The sequence below is a fragment of the Gavialis gangeticus genome, unplaced genomic scaffold, assembly GCF_001723915.1.
Source record: "Gavialis gangeticus isolate Ggan-Ray unplaced genomic scaffold, GavGan_comp1, whole genome shotgun sequence".
NCBI lineage: Eukaryota > Metazoa > Chordata > Crocodylia > Gavialidae > Gavialis > Gavialis gangeticus.
Genome location: NW_017729034.1, coordinates 3911030 through 3928267, shown reverse-complemented (window position 1 = coordinate 3928267; position 17238 = coordinate 3911030). Strand labels below are relative to the sequence as shown.

Below are 17238 nucleotides of genomic sequence, written 5' to 3'. Positions count from 1 at the left end.
CACTGACCCCATGCTACCATATGCCAGATCCAATCTCTTTGCAGGATGTATCTAGCCCATGGCCTGTAGGTTGCTGACCTTTTGGGTGTTGATTTCACATACTGAGAGGACTTAAGCAGAAAACAAATGCATTTCAATATAAGCCTAAAAAAAAACTGAAAAAGAAAGATAAAGCTTGCTATTGATTCCTTTAACATGAATAATGTTGGCCCCAGGCTAAGCATTCCTTAAGTCAGTCTTGGATACACCAAAATCTCTACAGGCCAGCATTCCTTCAAACTGCATGGTGTGTGTAGCCGCGCAGGCGTGCCTGCCAGCACAGCCTTAGCACACCTGTGCAGCTGTGCATGCTGCGCAGCTTAGAGGGAACACTGCTACAGGCGTGAAGCAGGTGAGGCTTGAAACATGGCAATATGCTTTGATGAGTCCAGCATTCTGGTCAGCCATTGGGAAAAGCCAAAAACAGTTACTATCCCTGCAGTAGAAAATGGCAAATGTGACTCTCCTCTCACCTCTGAGGTTCTCCACCCCGTGGAAGAGGAAGATGCAGAAGAGATTATTGGCCACTACTTTCAAAGACAAAAGCCTTATAAATGATAATTTCTTGGAGTGGACAGGACTTCTTCCAGAAGTGAAGTGAAGTTTCCACTTCTGTGAGAGGCAGGAGGTCCCTTCTCCCTCTCAGCCGTAACAGTTAAGACAGAGCAGATGCAGATTCACCTCTCTCTCCAGGAAAGAAATGCATGTTGTACTTCCAGACTGGCCCATTTTGGGTCTTTGACAGATGGCATATCATCCCATGGGGAAGGAATTAAAACCAGTCATTCAGGGCTCCCATCTATTTCCAAAGGGCATGTGTAGATGAAACAAGGGGCGTGTGTGCACTACACTTTAAAGCTGGTTAAATGCTCTTGCACCACTTTAAAGGTGTTGATGTTTGTGCGTATTGTGCAATTAATTCCAGCCACTGTGGCACATTTGGCAGCACGGGCAACTGGTGCCACCTTAGTCAGGGGAAACACCTGCCCTCCCAGGGACCAGTCAGCAACTGGGGGGGGGGAAGGGGAGGGCACGGCCAATGGCAACAACCAGGAAGTGGCCACGGTTCTCCCGGAAGTGGCCACCGTGCTTCATTTGCGCTCCCACTCCCCAGCCAGCACTTGCCAGGGGGGCACCCTTGTGCACCCCCTATGCACCGCCACTGTTTGGCAGCGTAATGTGCCTTAAACGACTTCGGGGCAGAGCAAACTAAAACACCTCCGAGGAGTTTTAGTTTGCTGCCCTACAGCTGCGGAGCGAAGTACTGGGCTCTGTGCGGCTCAGGGCCTGTGCAGGCAGCCTGTGCAGGCAGTCTGGCAGCAGCTTGGGAAGGCAGGCTCCACAAAAGGGAGAAAAAAACAAGTGGCAAGCCTGATCTTTTTTGCCCCTTGGAGCTTGCCTGTCTGCATAAGCTGCTTGGGGACCCAGTCCTTCCCTCCGTGGCTGTGATGCTCCCTGGGACTGCCTGAGCCAGGTGCCTGTGGGTGGGTGTAAAAGAAAAAGCGAGCCAGGGATTATTGTTAAAGCTTCATATTTATAAACTGCAATTTGGAATCTTCTGTTGAATGGGGATATGCCTCAGTGTAGAAGACTTCAATTTTTGGCAAGCAAATGGTAGAAAGCAGGACTGTGATTGTGTCCTTAATTTGAAATGCTGAGAGGACGTATAACCAAACCTGTTTCCCAACCAACCTCCTCACCACCCCGATCTACTCCCATGCTGACAGGAATTCCTTCACATCATCATCAGTTTTGACAAAAGATGAACAATTTTAATGACAGTGTCTCCAAAGTCAAAGAATTAGGAGGGAGGAAGAAATTCCTAAGATGAGTCATATACCTCCTTTCATACAGGACTAAAATGACATGTGGGATGGTTTTGTCCACATAAAAAATCTGGCCAGAGGATCAAGTTTGGGTTATAGGAGGCTGCACCCCAACAGCTGGCTGCTTCCTGGTCACATTGGCACACCATTTTTTCACACCTGTCTGTCAGCTTATCTGAAAATGAAAATGGAGGGCAACTGGTTAAAATTGTGCTGAGACCATCAGAAAGTCATACCTAGCTGACAATGGGCTGCGTTCAGAAATCGGTAGAGAATGATCATTGAATGGGCCAGGGAGAGGCAAATAATAGATTTTTGTCTCAGTGACCAAATCAAATAATCATTATATTTGACCTGTAATGAATGTTTTGCTTAGTTTTTGAGTTACTTCACCCTTTTATTTTATGCTTTTCAAAAAGGAATCCCTTTTCCTCCTCCCAAAAAATCATTATTTTAAAGCGGAAAGCTGATATGTTTTCTTTTGAACACACTGAAATAAAATCTTTCTGATTTTTTCAAAATTTTAACACCCACATTTTGATTGTTACAGTTTGCCATTTTTTAATCAGTAAATTAAACAATCTTCTATAAACAATCTAACAGGTCAAAGCCATCGTTAATGCTGACTGCCTTGGCTTTTCAAAAAAATTCCCCAAAGCACCCAAATTATGAAAATTTGCATCATAGTCTTTTTTTTTTAACTTGAATTTTACTTACCCAGAAGCTACCTAGATTATACTTTGCTTCTATTCTGAAAAGTGACTCAGTGAAAATCATGTCACAAGTTCCATTTTCACTGTCTCTCAATGATTTCAGTATCACATGCACGCCGTTTATAAGTAAAAGGTGTTTTCTTTCCCCCCAGCCTTGCAAATTCAAGTTGTCATGTGAGGATCACATTGGGTTCGATCCTCTCACACTGTATAACTTTTAATAAAAAGTCTGCAAGCAAAATGAGACTTTCCATGACTCCCGTTGATGTGTTTGCACATTGGAACTTCAACAGTTTTGCTGGTGGTATCCAAGGATGAGTGAAATGTGCCAATCTCTTCCAGAGCTTTGCAAGGTGCAGAATAAAACCCAGTGAAGAATTAGAGTCAGATCTTATTCCACTTATTGGACCTTTATGTGGACTTAGGCACTTAAATGTCCTGTTTTTCCAATGACCACTGAATACTGGGTATTTTTTTCCTTTGACTTCAATGGGCTTTGAATTAGACCCACAAGAAGCACACCCAGGGGGGTCAAAAGATGCTATTTTATGTAATAAAGATATTGGAATTGTGCATTGAGTGGTGAAATATTAAATATTGCCTTGTTGTGGACTCTTTGCACAGGGCTGAGTTCTACTCATATAAACAGCAAAAAAGGGATATTGAAATTAGGTGATTTTTTTCTTTAGTCACCTTTTCTGCTTTTGTCTCTGCCTTGCTTCCTCCTTGCCCCCACTCCTTGTGTTGTCCCAATATCATACCCAGTGCCATGAGTCTAATGTAATTAGAACCATTTGGTTTGGCATTTATTCCAAGAACTGAATGGTTTCTTTTGTTGGGCCTATCAACCTGAAGTATTCCATACGTGCTCAAATATTTCCTGAGAACTGTTCTCACATGCAAATAGGCAGGAGACAGAAAGAAATGCACATTCTGATGCACTTGAACTAAAAAAACACAGCATCACTATTTTTAATTCAGCAAACAAAACTGTGATATAGTAGCAAAAGGGAAAGTAAATAAGTTCCCCAGTAAAAGGAGGTTCTGTTTAATTCCTCAGAAAATATTCATGTTTATATTGTGGCTACCAGCAAGCAATGCCTTTATTCACAGCCTAAATACCATTAGCGGTTCTGCTTTTAGCTTTCTTTTACATTTTTTCTCTAAGTCTTCTCTGCATTCCCTGAAATTAAATCTTTTCCCTGATTTGAACTAGGTCAGACATTATGGGCGCAGACAGAAGTGCAGCTCCCAGCTGTAACTCAGAACGATTTTTCAAAGCATTCTGAATTACACCACCACCCCAGACCAAACAGAAGTTCACTGTTGGTTCAAGGGGGGAGGGGAATTTAGCTACCAAATGGGAGCCTGCAGCCAGGTTCCCATAGCACCTCAGGAGGGGCTCCAATATACCCACCCCATCCTCCTGGGGGGGTGGGGCTGAAAACCCCCCAAACTGAACTTCTGCTCCCTTTCCCCCCTCCCATTCGGAAAACAGCCGCAGGCTGGGAGCTGGTAGACACAAGTTACAAAAGATGCTACATTTTTAAATGTCTTTATCTGATACTGCATGCAATGAAGGATCATATTTTCACCCAATAGGCCATTTTTGAAGCTGTCTGCAGCCATGCACTTGTGTTTGGTCACAGCTATAAACTGCTTTCTGTGGCCACATTGAATAAAAAGTGTCACTTCTCTCTGCACCCCTTATCTCCCAGCAAAGCCTGTTGGGCTGTAGCTTGGGATGGGGGATTTACCTCTAGAAGAGGAAAAACATCATTTCAATCCCTACTCCTCTTGTAGGGGAGGGGTAGCATAAAGAGGGAAGGAAATTCTAAATTGCCACCTTGGTCTGCATTGCAGAACTGCTAGTGTGGGCCATCAAGGACTTGGCCTAGCTTCAAGAGTTAGCCTAAATCTGTCTCATCCCTGTCTGCTGGTTCGACTGTAACAGCCACACAGTCAGTACATCTTCACTTGTCTACCTTGCAAAGCAGTGCCAGAAGAGTCATGTCAGCTACAGGGCATGAAAAGGCAAACCTTCCAGTTGACACAATGCAATGAGTAATGCATGTAACAGCAAGTGGAAGTGGGGGCAGTCTGCGGAGCTGTGATGACTGCTAATTTGGACTACAACTCCCAGAAACCCTCAGGGCTGGGGGCCAGGGGGAAAAAGGAAGAGTAAGCATTAGGCTGGAAGAGGAAGAAGAAAGAAGAGCCTGCACGTGGAACCTTGCCAGTCTTGCATGAGGAGTGTACTGTGGAGTTGGGGATCCCATTGGCTTGGCTAGCCAGGATTATGGACTGGAAGAGCTGAGTTGGGGGCAGCTGCAGGCTGCTGTTTGAGTGCTCGGGGCTAAAGGTTTGTTTGGGGACACCTGCAGGGGTGTATGGGGGAAATTAAGGTACTGAGTATACATTAATACAGTTGTTAAAGTTCCTTTATCTTTTACCTATTCCCTCCCTTTGGCCCATTGGTTTGTGACCCCAACCCCTAAGATTTTCTGCATAAAAGTGGAAACTCCCCCTTATTTCTTGCGCCAGTTTCTGGGGCTGTAAGGCTGGCACAAAAGATCTTCTAGCAAAACTTCCCTTCCATTGTGGGTACAGCTCTGTCAGCAGAAGGTGGCTTCTGCTGTTATAGTTGCTATTATTCAAGGGAGCAGTGTAGCCCTGACAACAGTAAAACACTGCCAACAGAGCTGAATCCATTGCCAAGGGGCCTGGCAGCCCCTATAGGAAAAACAGAGCCTCACAAGTTCCTTTATTGGACTTGCTGGCTATGCTGCCATACCACACTACTACTATTTGTTCACTGCACATCACCACAGCTTAGGACTTGCCTACATCAGAAAGCTGCTGCCACTATAGCTAAGCAGGATAACTAGGTAAGCAGAGCCCCCTTGTAGATACACAGCAACAGCAAGTTTCTTCTATTAGCTTAATTCAGTCACTTTCCTGAGTGACCACAACAAAGCTGGTGGAAGCTTTTTTTGATAGTGTCACAGCATCCAAACAGTTTTTTTGTCAGCACAGCTACACTGGCTAGGAGGTGGGGCAAGTTGAATTTAAAAAGTAGCTGCTAGGGCTGTGCAAAATTTCGCTGGGTGTTTCATTTTGAAGCTATTTTGATGCATTTCAAAACAGCAAAATCGAAACAAAAAAGCCTTCAAAACAGCTTTGAAGAGAAACAAGGGCACTCGAAACATTTTGAAGTTTCAAAACTTTTTGAGTTTTGAAGCCGGGCTTACTTGGCTTCAGCGCCAGTCCCAGCTGGCAGTAGCAGTCTCCTGTCTTATGACAGGCAGATTGGGGGCTGGCCTGCACCCCTGGGAGGCCTGCGGGGGCTATGCCAGACTCCCCCCGGGGGGGCGGGCCCTGATCTGCCTGCACCCCCGGAACAGTGCTTTTGAAACGAAACGAAACTTGAAACGAAACACTGTCCCACTGAAATGTCAAAACAGAAGTCAAAGCATAACGGTGCTGTTTCACACAGCCCTAGTAGCTGCCTGATCTAGTTTGATACCTTGACCAACGATGTTAAGCCCAACACACATGAAGCATGCATGCTAGTCTGTCCTCCTTAGAAAAAAGGACTAACCCATGTTGACACACAGTGAAAGCAGTCACTTCCTTACCACACACCACCGTGTTGCCTTCACAGATCCATTCATATCTCTGCATCTTGGGGTCGCAGCCTTCCCGCTCTGCCTTGTCATAACAGCAGTCATGCTTGTGGCAACACCTTTCAGCAACAAAGAAACCGAGTTATGTCTGTCAGGCTGTGGCTGTTTGCTTTTCTCAAGTACTTCACAGCATACCTCAGGAGTTCAGTGTTCTGAAGGAACTAACTGTGTGTCCAATTGTCTAACGTCACCCTGCTCTGACTGGAAATTCTCTATTGTTCAGGCAAGTGCTCTGTCAATGCAACAAAAGCCAGCAAAGCTGTAGAACTTACTGTAGAAATTAATGAGAAAAAAAGAACAGATTAGACTTTGCTGCCCTTCCTTACATACACTTAGATCAGTGGTTCTCAACCTTTTTTGGACTCACAGCACCCCTCATTGGACTCAAGATACACCTCCATAACTTGTAAACCAAGCAGCACCCAATTTCAAGTCCCTGATAGCCCGTACTAGCAATTCTGAGATACACACTAAGGGGGTGTCCAGACAAATGTGGACGTTTGGACTTGTCCCCGGGGAATGCCTGTGCCATGCACACTTCAGCATGTGGCAAATCACCCTGGGGGTGGTAGGGAAGGCTGGGCCAGCACTGGGCTGGCCCCATCAGTCTTACTTGGGGGTCTCCCAGGGCTGCAGCAGTGGTGATTCTGCTGTGTGGAGCCAGGCCAGCAGCCTGCGTGCGGCTTCATGTGCCTGGCTTTGCTTTGGAGCAGTGCACACTGCCTGTGCATGTACTGCTCTTGTTTTTTTCTTCATGGTTTTTTTGACCCCTGGATATCCAAAAAAGGGGAGCAGCACACACATGGGCCGTGCTCCCTTGTAGCATGGAGAACATCTAAATGTGCAGTATGTGACTCTGCAAATGTGTTTGCAGCCCCACATACCATGCGGCCACGCTTGTCTGGACATGGCCTAAGGCGGCAACTTAGAATTGTCCTACCTCTTATGCTGCTACCCCGCCCCCCCCTGCAAAATGGAGTAGTGATTGAAATGAACCCACTTTCAAAAACTAATTTATAGATCACAGTGCTTATGTCCTTGCACAGGGGCACAGCGGTGGGGATTGGGGATCAGCCAGCCAGGACAAAAACCAAGCCTGTGCTTATCTGCTTAGTTTATCTGCTTATCTCCTAATGCCTCACTTATCTCATCACACATCCCTGAACCCTTCAAAAGATCTGGCAGTACCCCAGGGTGCTCTAGCACCCTGGTTGAGAATCACTGATTTAGATACAAGCTTATCAACTGCTTGAAGCAGGCAAAGACTTGACCCTGGTCCTGATTAATTTGTGCTGTAAGGCTGTTTATCACCAGCCCTGGGGAACGTTCAAGGAGTTTCCCCAGTTTGTGCACAGCCAGAAGCATGGCTCTATGGTAGACAACCTTGCGCTCATGTTATCGCCAGGAGAGAGGTCTGGCCAGAGCTCTATTTACTCCAGGAGTTCTCAACAGTCCACAGTCCCTAGGGAGCCATAAGCATAGCTTAGAGAAGCCTCAGAGTTGCTTTAATTATAACAATAGCCAGGTAGGCCCTCAGTCAAGTCCAGGACACTACAAAGAGCAAAGGTGATGCCCTTAAAGACACCCTTCCTTCTCAGTATATATTCCTATGCTCAGCCCAGAGTGCATAACTGAAAATAAGCTTGTGTGCTGCAAGATACTCACAAAGAACATAGCTTCTCTGGCTATTAAGATCCAGAGCAATGGCTTGAAGCTGAGGAAAGATGGGTCTAGCTGAGGCCCGAGGGGAAATGTATCAACAAAGAGTGTGCTTGGTAAAATGCACTTGTTAGGGAGGTCCCTGCTGAGGTCCCTGGTGCCAGGGAGTAAAGAAACCCAGTGTCTGAAATAATCTCTGCAGCAAGCATTCCTGGAGAGATTTCTGGCCCTGGACTGGAGGCAAAAATGATTCCTGGGTGTAAATTTTTTTTGTACAGTAATGAAGAGGATCCCTATCATCTCTAGGGAGCCAGGTCCAAGTCTGCTTACCACAACACTGTCCATGGAGCTAGCCCCATTCCCAAGTTCTGCAGGTGACCCTGTTCAGAACTTCCTCTCACCTGTGTCTGGGGGGACTTTCCTTGGCCCATCACCCTGGCCAAGGTTGTTGCGCTCATTTGCAAGCAACTCAGCTCACCAGTCTGCAATTTCTAGCTTTGCTCACTCTCAGGCCACGTCCACACATACAGGCATGTGTGGTTTGTGGTGCCACAAACCGCATGCATTGCATGTTAAACCATTCATGGCACTGCTGATTTACCACCAGGCAAAATTTGCTACCAGGATTTCCTGATAGCAAAAAAAAAAAAAAAACCACACAAAAAAACCAACCAAACAAAAAAACCCCAGAAGAAAACATGGAACAAAGCACACCAAAATAGCATGCATCAAGACAAACACAGAGCTCTGCGCTGAGGCACGCTGGGCCCCAAGACAGGGAGCAAGTAGCCCTGGGCTGGCTGCTCCCCTGTCTCCACATGCCACAGTGTGCCTGCTCCTCCATCTCCATGTGCCACTCCCTGGTTAGCTGGGGTGCAGAGTGCATCCTTGCTGGGGTTGCCTGGCGGCTAGCCCTACACTTAGGCACCCTGTGCTCCAGCCAGCACCCTCCACAGCACATGGAACCCAGTCAGAGCAGCACACTGGGAACTGGTGGCAGTGAGTACCCCTGGGTGAGGCACCCCCCACATCCAACCTTATGGCACCCTCCCCCATTACGAAGTGGGCCTGGGTACATGCCCCATATGCCCACCCCACATGAAGCTATTGGAATAAATTATGCAGGGACTCTAGCCTTTGCTGACAAAAAAGAGTTAATTCCCACTCTAATAAGGGATATATATTCTCTTAACTCAGTAAGATGCTACATGACTTGCCACACTAGCTCAGGACTTTGAGAATTCAACTGTATGTGCTCACCACACTACAGTACAAACTGCCACGGGTTATTTTAAGTGAATTTGTTGTTTTTTCACAGGGCTCTGTGGTCAGTCTTAGACTGAAACATTTCAGAAGAGAGATTTCATGCAGAATGTCTGCATGTTTTAATAAGGGCCTGTGCAGCCAGAGGAGGGAGCTCATAGAGGACACTGTGGCATGTTTCCTCGCACACATGGGTTCCCATGAGTGCCTCAAACCTGCCCTCTATTCCCTACACTGCTTCTCCATAGGTTGTTGGGTCAAGTTCAAGGCCATGGTCCTCATTTTCAAGGCCCAGGGTGTTTAAAAATCAAAACCAAGACTGGCAATTTCATCTCACAGATTTGTCTGCAAAATAAATGCCAGGTTTCATCTCAGGCTTGTCATCTCAGGCTTCCAAAGATGAAATCAGCTGCAAGTACAACAATGCTATTCACTGCCTTCAGAATTCTAGCAATGATATTTTAAGCGGTAAATGGACAAACCTCCCTAGGACATTAGATTGCAATCTTCCACATTAAAAGCCTAATACAGTATTCAGACCTAGGTTCTGTGTTCCCACTGAAGAATGCAGCTATTTTTAATGGCTAAACATAGGCGCTCACAGAGTCCAAGATGTGAGAGTCAGAGGAGGAAAGTTCTGCCAGGTTTATAGTGGCAGTGATGAATTGTGGGGTGATAATTTCTTGTTTCCTCCCCAGTTTTGTTTCTGAACTTTCAAAGGTAAAGAGCAGAGGGAGTAAATATCAACAGCAGTGTGAGAGGTGGGGCAAAGGCCAGTGGTCAAGTGGGTAGAGTTGAAGGGATCAGAGTAGTGTTTAACCTTTGGGGAGGAGAAAGAACAGTGCATGGTGGAGGGCCTGAGTGATAAGAAGCAGGCAGGCAAACAGAAGGGGAGCAAAGAATCAGGGTTCAAGAGAAATGGAGCATGGAGCCAGAAGGAAAAGGAAGAGCAGGGCAGAATAAGAGGAGTGAGGATGAGTAGTGGGGAGGTGGAGAAAGAGGAAGTAGGCTGAGATAGAAAAACCAGCAGAGAGTGACAAGAAGGGGCTAAAGAGAAGCATCCACTGCATGAGGGAAGCAGTTGCCCCTAAGTTGACTGTAAAATCAGAGGGTTGCATCTGTTGAGGAAAGCTAAAGCCTTTGGAGGCTGGCTCTCTTCTGTCCCAGGCCTACAGTTGCAAACTCACCTCAAGATGCCCCTTGTGAAGTGGATAAACACCCAAGGCCTGTATCTAACAACTTCAGCCAGCCACTTCTGGTCAGGAAATACTCTTCTTTCCCACACTTGAGTCTGGACTGGGCTTATAACAACCTGTTACTCCTTCAGTATACCAAAGGCCACAGCACCAGCCAGTAGGATCAAAGCACAGCTAAGCACTAGTCAGAAATACTGAAATAATTTAAAGCTTCACTTCACTGGTGAACTGCTTATTCAGTGAGTATTGCACGAGAAGACCTGCACTGATGAACATAGGCAGCACTTACCGGCTAGCAAAGACCAGTTAGTTCCAAAAGGGCACTGCACAGACATTACTGGTGGTAATTCTTCACCTCCTGTTTGCCACATTACCAGTACAGTAACCATTGCCCATCCTTTTGAGGTTTTAACCACACATCAAGAATGGAAAAGCTCACCCTCCTTGTGTTGACCGCAAGTGTTTGCAGAAGGTGGATGACTCATTCACAGAGTACCCAGCCCTCAGGGTGGTGAGAACCTTGGGGAATTAACTAAGTTTCCTCAACACCCACTGACCTGAATGGTTATTCTGGGCATTCAGCACCTCACAGGATCAGGCCCTTAGTTAGGCATGTCTGCTCAGGACTTTTGCATGTTCTTTGGATTTAAACAGTACTTAAAGCTCGCTGGAAATTCATAAAACATCTAGCAGAGTGGAGTAAGGGAAGCAAGTGAATTGATCTCATATAAAGGTGACATTGGTTTAACTAAAGGAACAGAGGCTGCCTATACACATGCTCGAGGGCGCAGGGGGGCAATTTTAATTAGAGTCGTTCCCAGAGAGCCATTCTAATTAAAACGCCTCACTGTCACATGTATTAAGTCCCCGCATGTTAAAAAATGGCCATAGGATGCTTAATCTAAACCTCATTCAATTAGGTTTAGATAAAGTGCCCCTGCAGCAATTTTGAAATGTGTGGGAGTTTATACCCGTGACAGTGAGGTCATGCTGGAGCATTATAATTAGAATGCGGAGCAGATTTGATTTATTGAGTCTGCTCGGACACGTTCTAATTAGAATGTGAACAAGTATGTATATAGGAAGCCAGAGAGAAAGAAAGAAAAGGGAAATTTTAATTACCAGAATAACACAGCAGTGCTGTTGCTTGTAAACAACATTTGCAAACAAGTTACCTAGAAAGAGTCCTCTTTTTTTGTATAATCAAAAGTGTCTACATCTCCCATATTTAGCTCTGTCTAGACAGACTGCCTGACTTAAGGAAAAGGAAATTACACCTCCTCCAATGGTGTTGAGGGCAAAAGTTGAAATGTCAAGAGCACGAGTCATTTTAAACATTCACTGCTCAAGGTAAGTATACCCCTTTTTACTTTCAATGGAAAATACTGCAATTAGCATGTACATTATAACTAGTGTGCCATGACGGCACACGTTCCTTTTTATAAAGGTATATTCAGGAAGGGACACCCAGAAGATTCCTCTAACTGGGGTGTCAAACATAGGGACTGTGGGTCAGTTCCAGCCTGCAGAGCCACTGTATCTGGCCCCCTGAGCAACTGGCAGTTTACCAGAAGTTGTAGGGCAGGGCCTGTTCTGGAATTTGGGGACATGGCAAAATGGACATAGGCCTTGGCAGCAGGAGGGAAACGAGGGCTGATGCAGCCCTGGTCACCTGATGGCTAGTTGACCCATTGCCACTGCCGCCAACATGGCAAGCAGTTGCTTGGCCCACATGCTTGCTTTGCCTCCTTTGCTGCTGGCCCTGCCGCATGCCCTGGACCAGAGCCAAAGTAGCTGCAGCCTCCACATGCACCAGATTAAAGCCACCCCACAGTCTAGGCTAAATCCGGGCCAGCAAGGAATCTATGGTCTGGATCCAGACTGTGGCATGCAGTGAGTTTGACACCCTGGCTCTAACAAACATGAGACAGAAACTTGTAAGGCCCAATCTGGTGGAATTACGCAAATTTATACCAGATAAAAATCATTCTTTTTCTGCAACAAAACAAATCAGTGAGGGGTCATGAATACCTGTAATTCAAGGGTCAAGTTTAAATTTTTAAAAGTGGCAATTCATATTATGTGTTTCCAGTTATTAAGCATCCAGATTGTGTCACTAGTATGAAATCCTGGTCCTATTATGATAGGGAATGTCAAAAGTCCATTGATTTATGAATAGCCCAGGTTTTACTCTTAAGGTCAGATCCTTTTCTGTAGATTAGGTACCTAAATGTGATCATTTTCTATCCTGCTTGAATCCTAGAAAAATCATCAATGCAAGAGATGGGTGGATCCTCTTCCGCATTGCTTTTTGCAATTTAGTTGTAAGGCTCAGAGGATGGTGTATTACAAAAGTAAACATGTTTATATTCTTTCAGGGACTCAAGCAGGGTGCAACAGGATCACACTTAGGTACCTAGGTCCAGTTAAACAACTAAAAAGTGGAATGAGATTTGGATCTTGATTTTCATTGTATCAGCATCTCCCAGAGTCAGTTGAATTTGTGGATGTCCAACCTCTCAGCAAGTTGGGCCTTCAGTATCTTGAATAACCCTCCTTCCCCCCCCCCCCTTCCAAAATATATGCACCTAAAATCAGCGGAGTCACACTTCATATTAAGGTTCTATTTTTAAAGGGTGAAGAGATGATTGACAGATATTCTAAACGTGTTACTGCAGTATGTGTTATAGATGGTAATAAGCAGAAGACTAGAAGCTTCAAGAATCCTGTTGACCTACTAGACTATATAACAATCCATAACCATGGACTTATTGGCACAGCTAGTAGTCAAGCTATTATATAAAAGGAATCTTTAAAAAAGGTGATTAATAAGGGCAACATTGGAGGCAAGTTGTGGGTAACTACATCAATTCAACTGTCTTTCATGGAAATGTTGCCCTTTACATCAGCAGAGAAACTGGCAGCTATTGGCTGCAACATCTCTTCCTTACTTGTTTGCAGTCTGCACTCTGTTGGATGTTACAGAAATATGAAGTGTCTGCAACAGTTGGATATTTTGAAAAAGTGCCGTGAGTCCCTTTGCAAACAAACTCTCGCTTGCTTTCAGTCCTGAAGAAAGGTGAAATTAAGGGCAAATGCCCCCTTGCTTATTGATCTTAGATAAATGGAACTTCAAGGTTTAGAGAAGGACCATGCTGTGGGTGCAGAGACACACTGCACTGTACAGGTGAAGGATTGGAGCTCACAGCACTCAAAAGGACTGAAGTCCATCAAACAAAAGGAATTGAATATACACCTGTCTCTGTGTGCCAGAGATAGAAAGGAATGGTTGAGCAACATCACTGCAGGTATATTGCTTCTTGCTTTTGGACATAAATAGCTCAATAACTTCTTAACAAGAACAGAAGTCAGAGAAGAGAAAACATTACCCCAGCACAATGCTCTGTTCCACTGACAGAATCTTCTGGTTGAAGGTGAACTGACATAGAGGAAAGCAAAGTTTTTCAATCACCCCTGCACCAATGTGGGATTCTTTCTTAGGAGAGAAAAGAAAAGGTGTTTCCATTCACCAGACCTTTCCAGATTGCAACTGTGTTTTGCTCCCACAGCTTCACTCCTTCCTCCCTACCCAGAGGAGTTCTGGTCCCCAGATAACTCTGTCAGTGCAGATCAATACCCAAACCCTCATTTTTTCATTGGCAGTGTTCCTGTGAGACAGGTTTCAATTGTGTCTCTGTGACTGCATCTACACAAAACACTGACTGCACAGTTATTACTGCACACCCATTTAGTATTTGCATACACAAGTACTAAATGACTGTGCAGTAACTGGAGTTACTGCGCACTAGTGTCCCCGAATGGCTTTTTGGTGATGCTAACTGCAGTAGCTCGTTACTACTACACAGTAGTGTTGCATCATGCTTCATGCCATGTGACACTACTGTGTAGTAGTAACGAGCTACTGTGCAGTCTGTGTCCTGTGTAAATGTGGCCTTATGGCTTACATGGATAACACAGGCCACATCTACAGAACTAATTCCCTCTGTTTGCTATGGGCAATATGGGAGCAGCAGGGTTATGTGTGTCCCTGAAGGAATAACTTAAAGGAGACTGCAGACTTACACTTGGGTGTATACCTGATGTTCTTCTTACCAGTCTGTTTTATCTTTAGGCCAGCCTTGTCCTCCGAGACCACAGTAGCATCCATAGCCTATGTATGCCAATGACGAGCGTCCTGTGCCACACGTTATGGTGCCAGACAATTCAACGAGTCCTCTCCTATGTAAGGAACGGGATTTTGCAAAAGCATCTTTCCATACTGCAAAGACAAGATGTGATATCACACCAGGTTTGAATAAGCTTTTCACGATTTTTTTTATGCTGATGACTTTTTTTATAATTCTGTGGCAGATATTGGGCTTCATTTCAACTTTCAATCAGGAGAAGAGAAGTTCCACACCAACGTCTCAATGATTCATTGTTCCTAATTTCAGTACCAGAATAGCTATGAGGCACATAGGCTGCAAGGTTGTGCTTTTATCAGCAGTGGAGCATCTATGGCAATATAGTCACAGCTTAGATACCCCCCATTACACTGTCTCATTTCCAGACTTTCAGGTGACTAGCAAATGTTAAAAGGAGGCAGTCCTGTTACTGTGTTACACAGGCTTCTGATTGTTAGTTTTTCAGGAATGTGCATTTGATCCCACAGGAATGTCCTGAGAAACAGTCTCCCTCACATTCCTTGTGTGTGCAGGTCTTATGGTAAAAGCACACAGCCTCTCTGCTATTAGAAAGCAGAGGAAAGCTGGCCTGAGGGAAGTCCCACAGACAACACTAATGAAGCACATCTTGCCCAAGTAACAAGAGAAGCTGCCTACACTGAGGAGGGATACAGAAAGTTCCCAGAAGTGCAGCATCTGTACTCACCTGCCTGAAGCAACAGCAGCACAAAAAGCTTGGGCTCCATCAAGAAGTCAGAAGGTCAGCTTTCTTTTCACTCTGTCTGTCACCGCCAACCTGAGCTGCCCTCAGCTGCACTGCCAAGTGAACCAAGGCGTGGGTGCGTCTCACGGTCTTCTTGCCCTTAGAGTTATATATTAAAGTGAAACATCCCCTCCTGAGTTCTTCCAGGGTCCTGAGTCTGATGCCTAAATAAAAACCTGGTCCTTCCCCCTCTCTCTTTGCCAGCAGAGCAGTGTGCCTCTATTTGCATATCATTATTCCTTTTGGGAGGGGCGCCTGGTGAGGAATTAGAGTGCCACCATCTCTTGGAAAGGTTTAGACATTCAGTCATTAAGCCTGGGATCCTCCTTTAAGCTGTTTTGCTTACAGACCTGGTTAATCTCTAAACTGCATCGTGGGGAGGGGCAAGACAAGCAGAGTGAGTGCTCCTGTCTGTGACTTAGACTTCCAGCTTTTGGTAGCTGTGGTGACTGGGATTTCTTTTTATAGACACTTCATTTCTATTTTTTAATAACTGAAAATATTCATGTGAAAAAAGTCACAAAACTATAAAAAAATACTCCTGAAATAACATTAAACACAAGGTCCAAATATAGACCAAGGAACTGGGTTAATTCAAGGCCGTTCCACAGCAAAACATATCCCCAGCCTATTTGTTTCTCAAGGTGTAAACGGCTAGACATTGTAAGCTAATTTCTTCAGTCCTGCCCATGTCCACCCCTCCATCCTAACAACAGTTCATAGCTTAGAGCCAAAAAGGCATGGTTTTAAGCAGCCTGAAGACAGAGTAGATATGCACCTTATAGACTAATTAAATAGCATATAGAGAGACCACAAACTTTCGTGAACTTGAGCTCACTTCATCAGATGCTTTGAAAGGACAACCCCAGAACACTGTATAAAGTGGAGTGATTGATCTGAATATAAAAGGTGCGAAAGGAAAAGGAAGAGGAAGGGGAAGGGGGAAGAGTGGAGAGGTGTGGGGGGTAGTACTGGGAGAGACATGCAAGCAAAGAACCCATAGGACAGAACTCACCAAAGCTAACCCAGGTAATGGGCTAAGAATCTACGATCCCTGTTTAAACTGGACTTAACACAGACCAGTTTGTAGGTGATTTCTTGTTTTACAATTTTCTATTCAAACTGGTTTTTAAAAAATTGCATCTTGGGAACAGCAATCCAGAGGTCAGCGACAGAACCTCCAGGGAGGTTAAAGTGTTCTGCCACAGGCCTTTCCTTTGTGTCTCTCTGCAGCTGATGTCAGATCAGTGTTCACTCATTCTTGCACACAGAGATTGCCCGCTCTGTCTGGTGTAGACAGCAGACAGGCATTGTAAGCAGGTGAAACAATGGTGGTAGTTGCAAGTGAATGAACCTCGGATACTGCCTTCCTTGTTATTTGGTCTAATGATGTGATCTGTACTGATGTGCAGGCACAGCCAGCTTTTGGGTCTATTGCAAAGCCTGGTGCCTCAGTGAGGATGGGTGTTATTTATTCTGTTGCTTGAGAGATGGTATTTGAGGTTGGGGGACAATCTATAAGCCAAAACAGCTTTGTCCCCCATGGCTACCTTAAGACAGTCTTCCTTTTCCAGGACAGGTTAAAGTTCATTAAAGATGTGTCTAAGCCAAGGTGTTCAAGCTGGGAGCTGTAGGTGAGAATGTAACCATGTAGTGCTTCCCAGGGATGCCCATGGCACCCTCTAGCACCTGCACTAGGTCACTACCTCTATCCTGGTTTGCTAAAATTGGCCTTAGCTCCTCACCTGCCACATCTTTTGTGTTCCCATTTCTTTGCATCTTAGGAGGTTGCTTTCAGACTCTGAAGTTTAGGCCTGTGGTGCCTGTTCCCCCCAACTGTCATTAGGCTGCTGGCCTTCCTTCATCTTGTGCTTCCACCTAAGTGGCATTCAGACCCACTACAGGCTTC

The 17238-nt window shown here is 45.2% G+C and overlaps 1 protein-coding gene across 2 annotated transcripts; it reads right to left on the bottom strand.

The window, feature by feature from the left end:
- Positions 1-1553: 1553 nt before the first annotated feature.
- Positions 1554-15771, bottom strand: LOC109304832 (group 10 secretory phospholipase A2-like). 2 transcript variants are annotated; one of them, XM_019527663.1, is made up of 5 exons: positions 15273-15771; positions 14496-14661; positions 6217-6323; positions 3272-3525; positions 1947-2040 (listed from the first exon to the last, which is right to left on the bottom strand). In XM_019527663.1, the coding sequence occupies exons 1-5, from the start codon at positions 15310-15312 to the stop codon at positions 2032-2034; spliced, it is 576 nt and encodes a 191-aa protein (XP_019383208.1). In that variant the 5' UTR covers positions 15313-15771; the 3' UTR covers positions 1947-2031. The 2 variants fall into 2 exon arrangements, with proteins under 2 accessions (XP_019383209.1, XP_019383208.1); XM_019527664.1 differs by lacking the exon at positions 3272-3525 and having other exon boundaries at positions 1554-2040; positions 15273-15676.
- Between the last annotated feature and the right edge of the window lie 1467 nt (positions 15772-17238).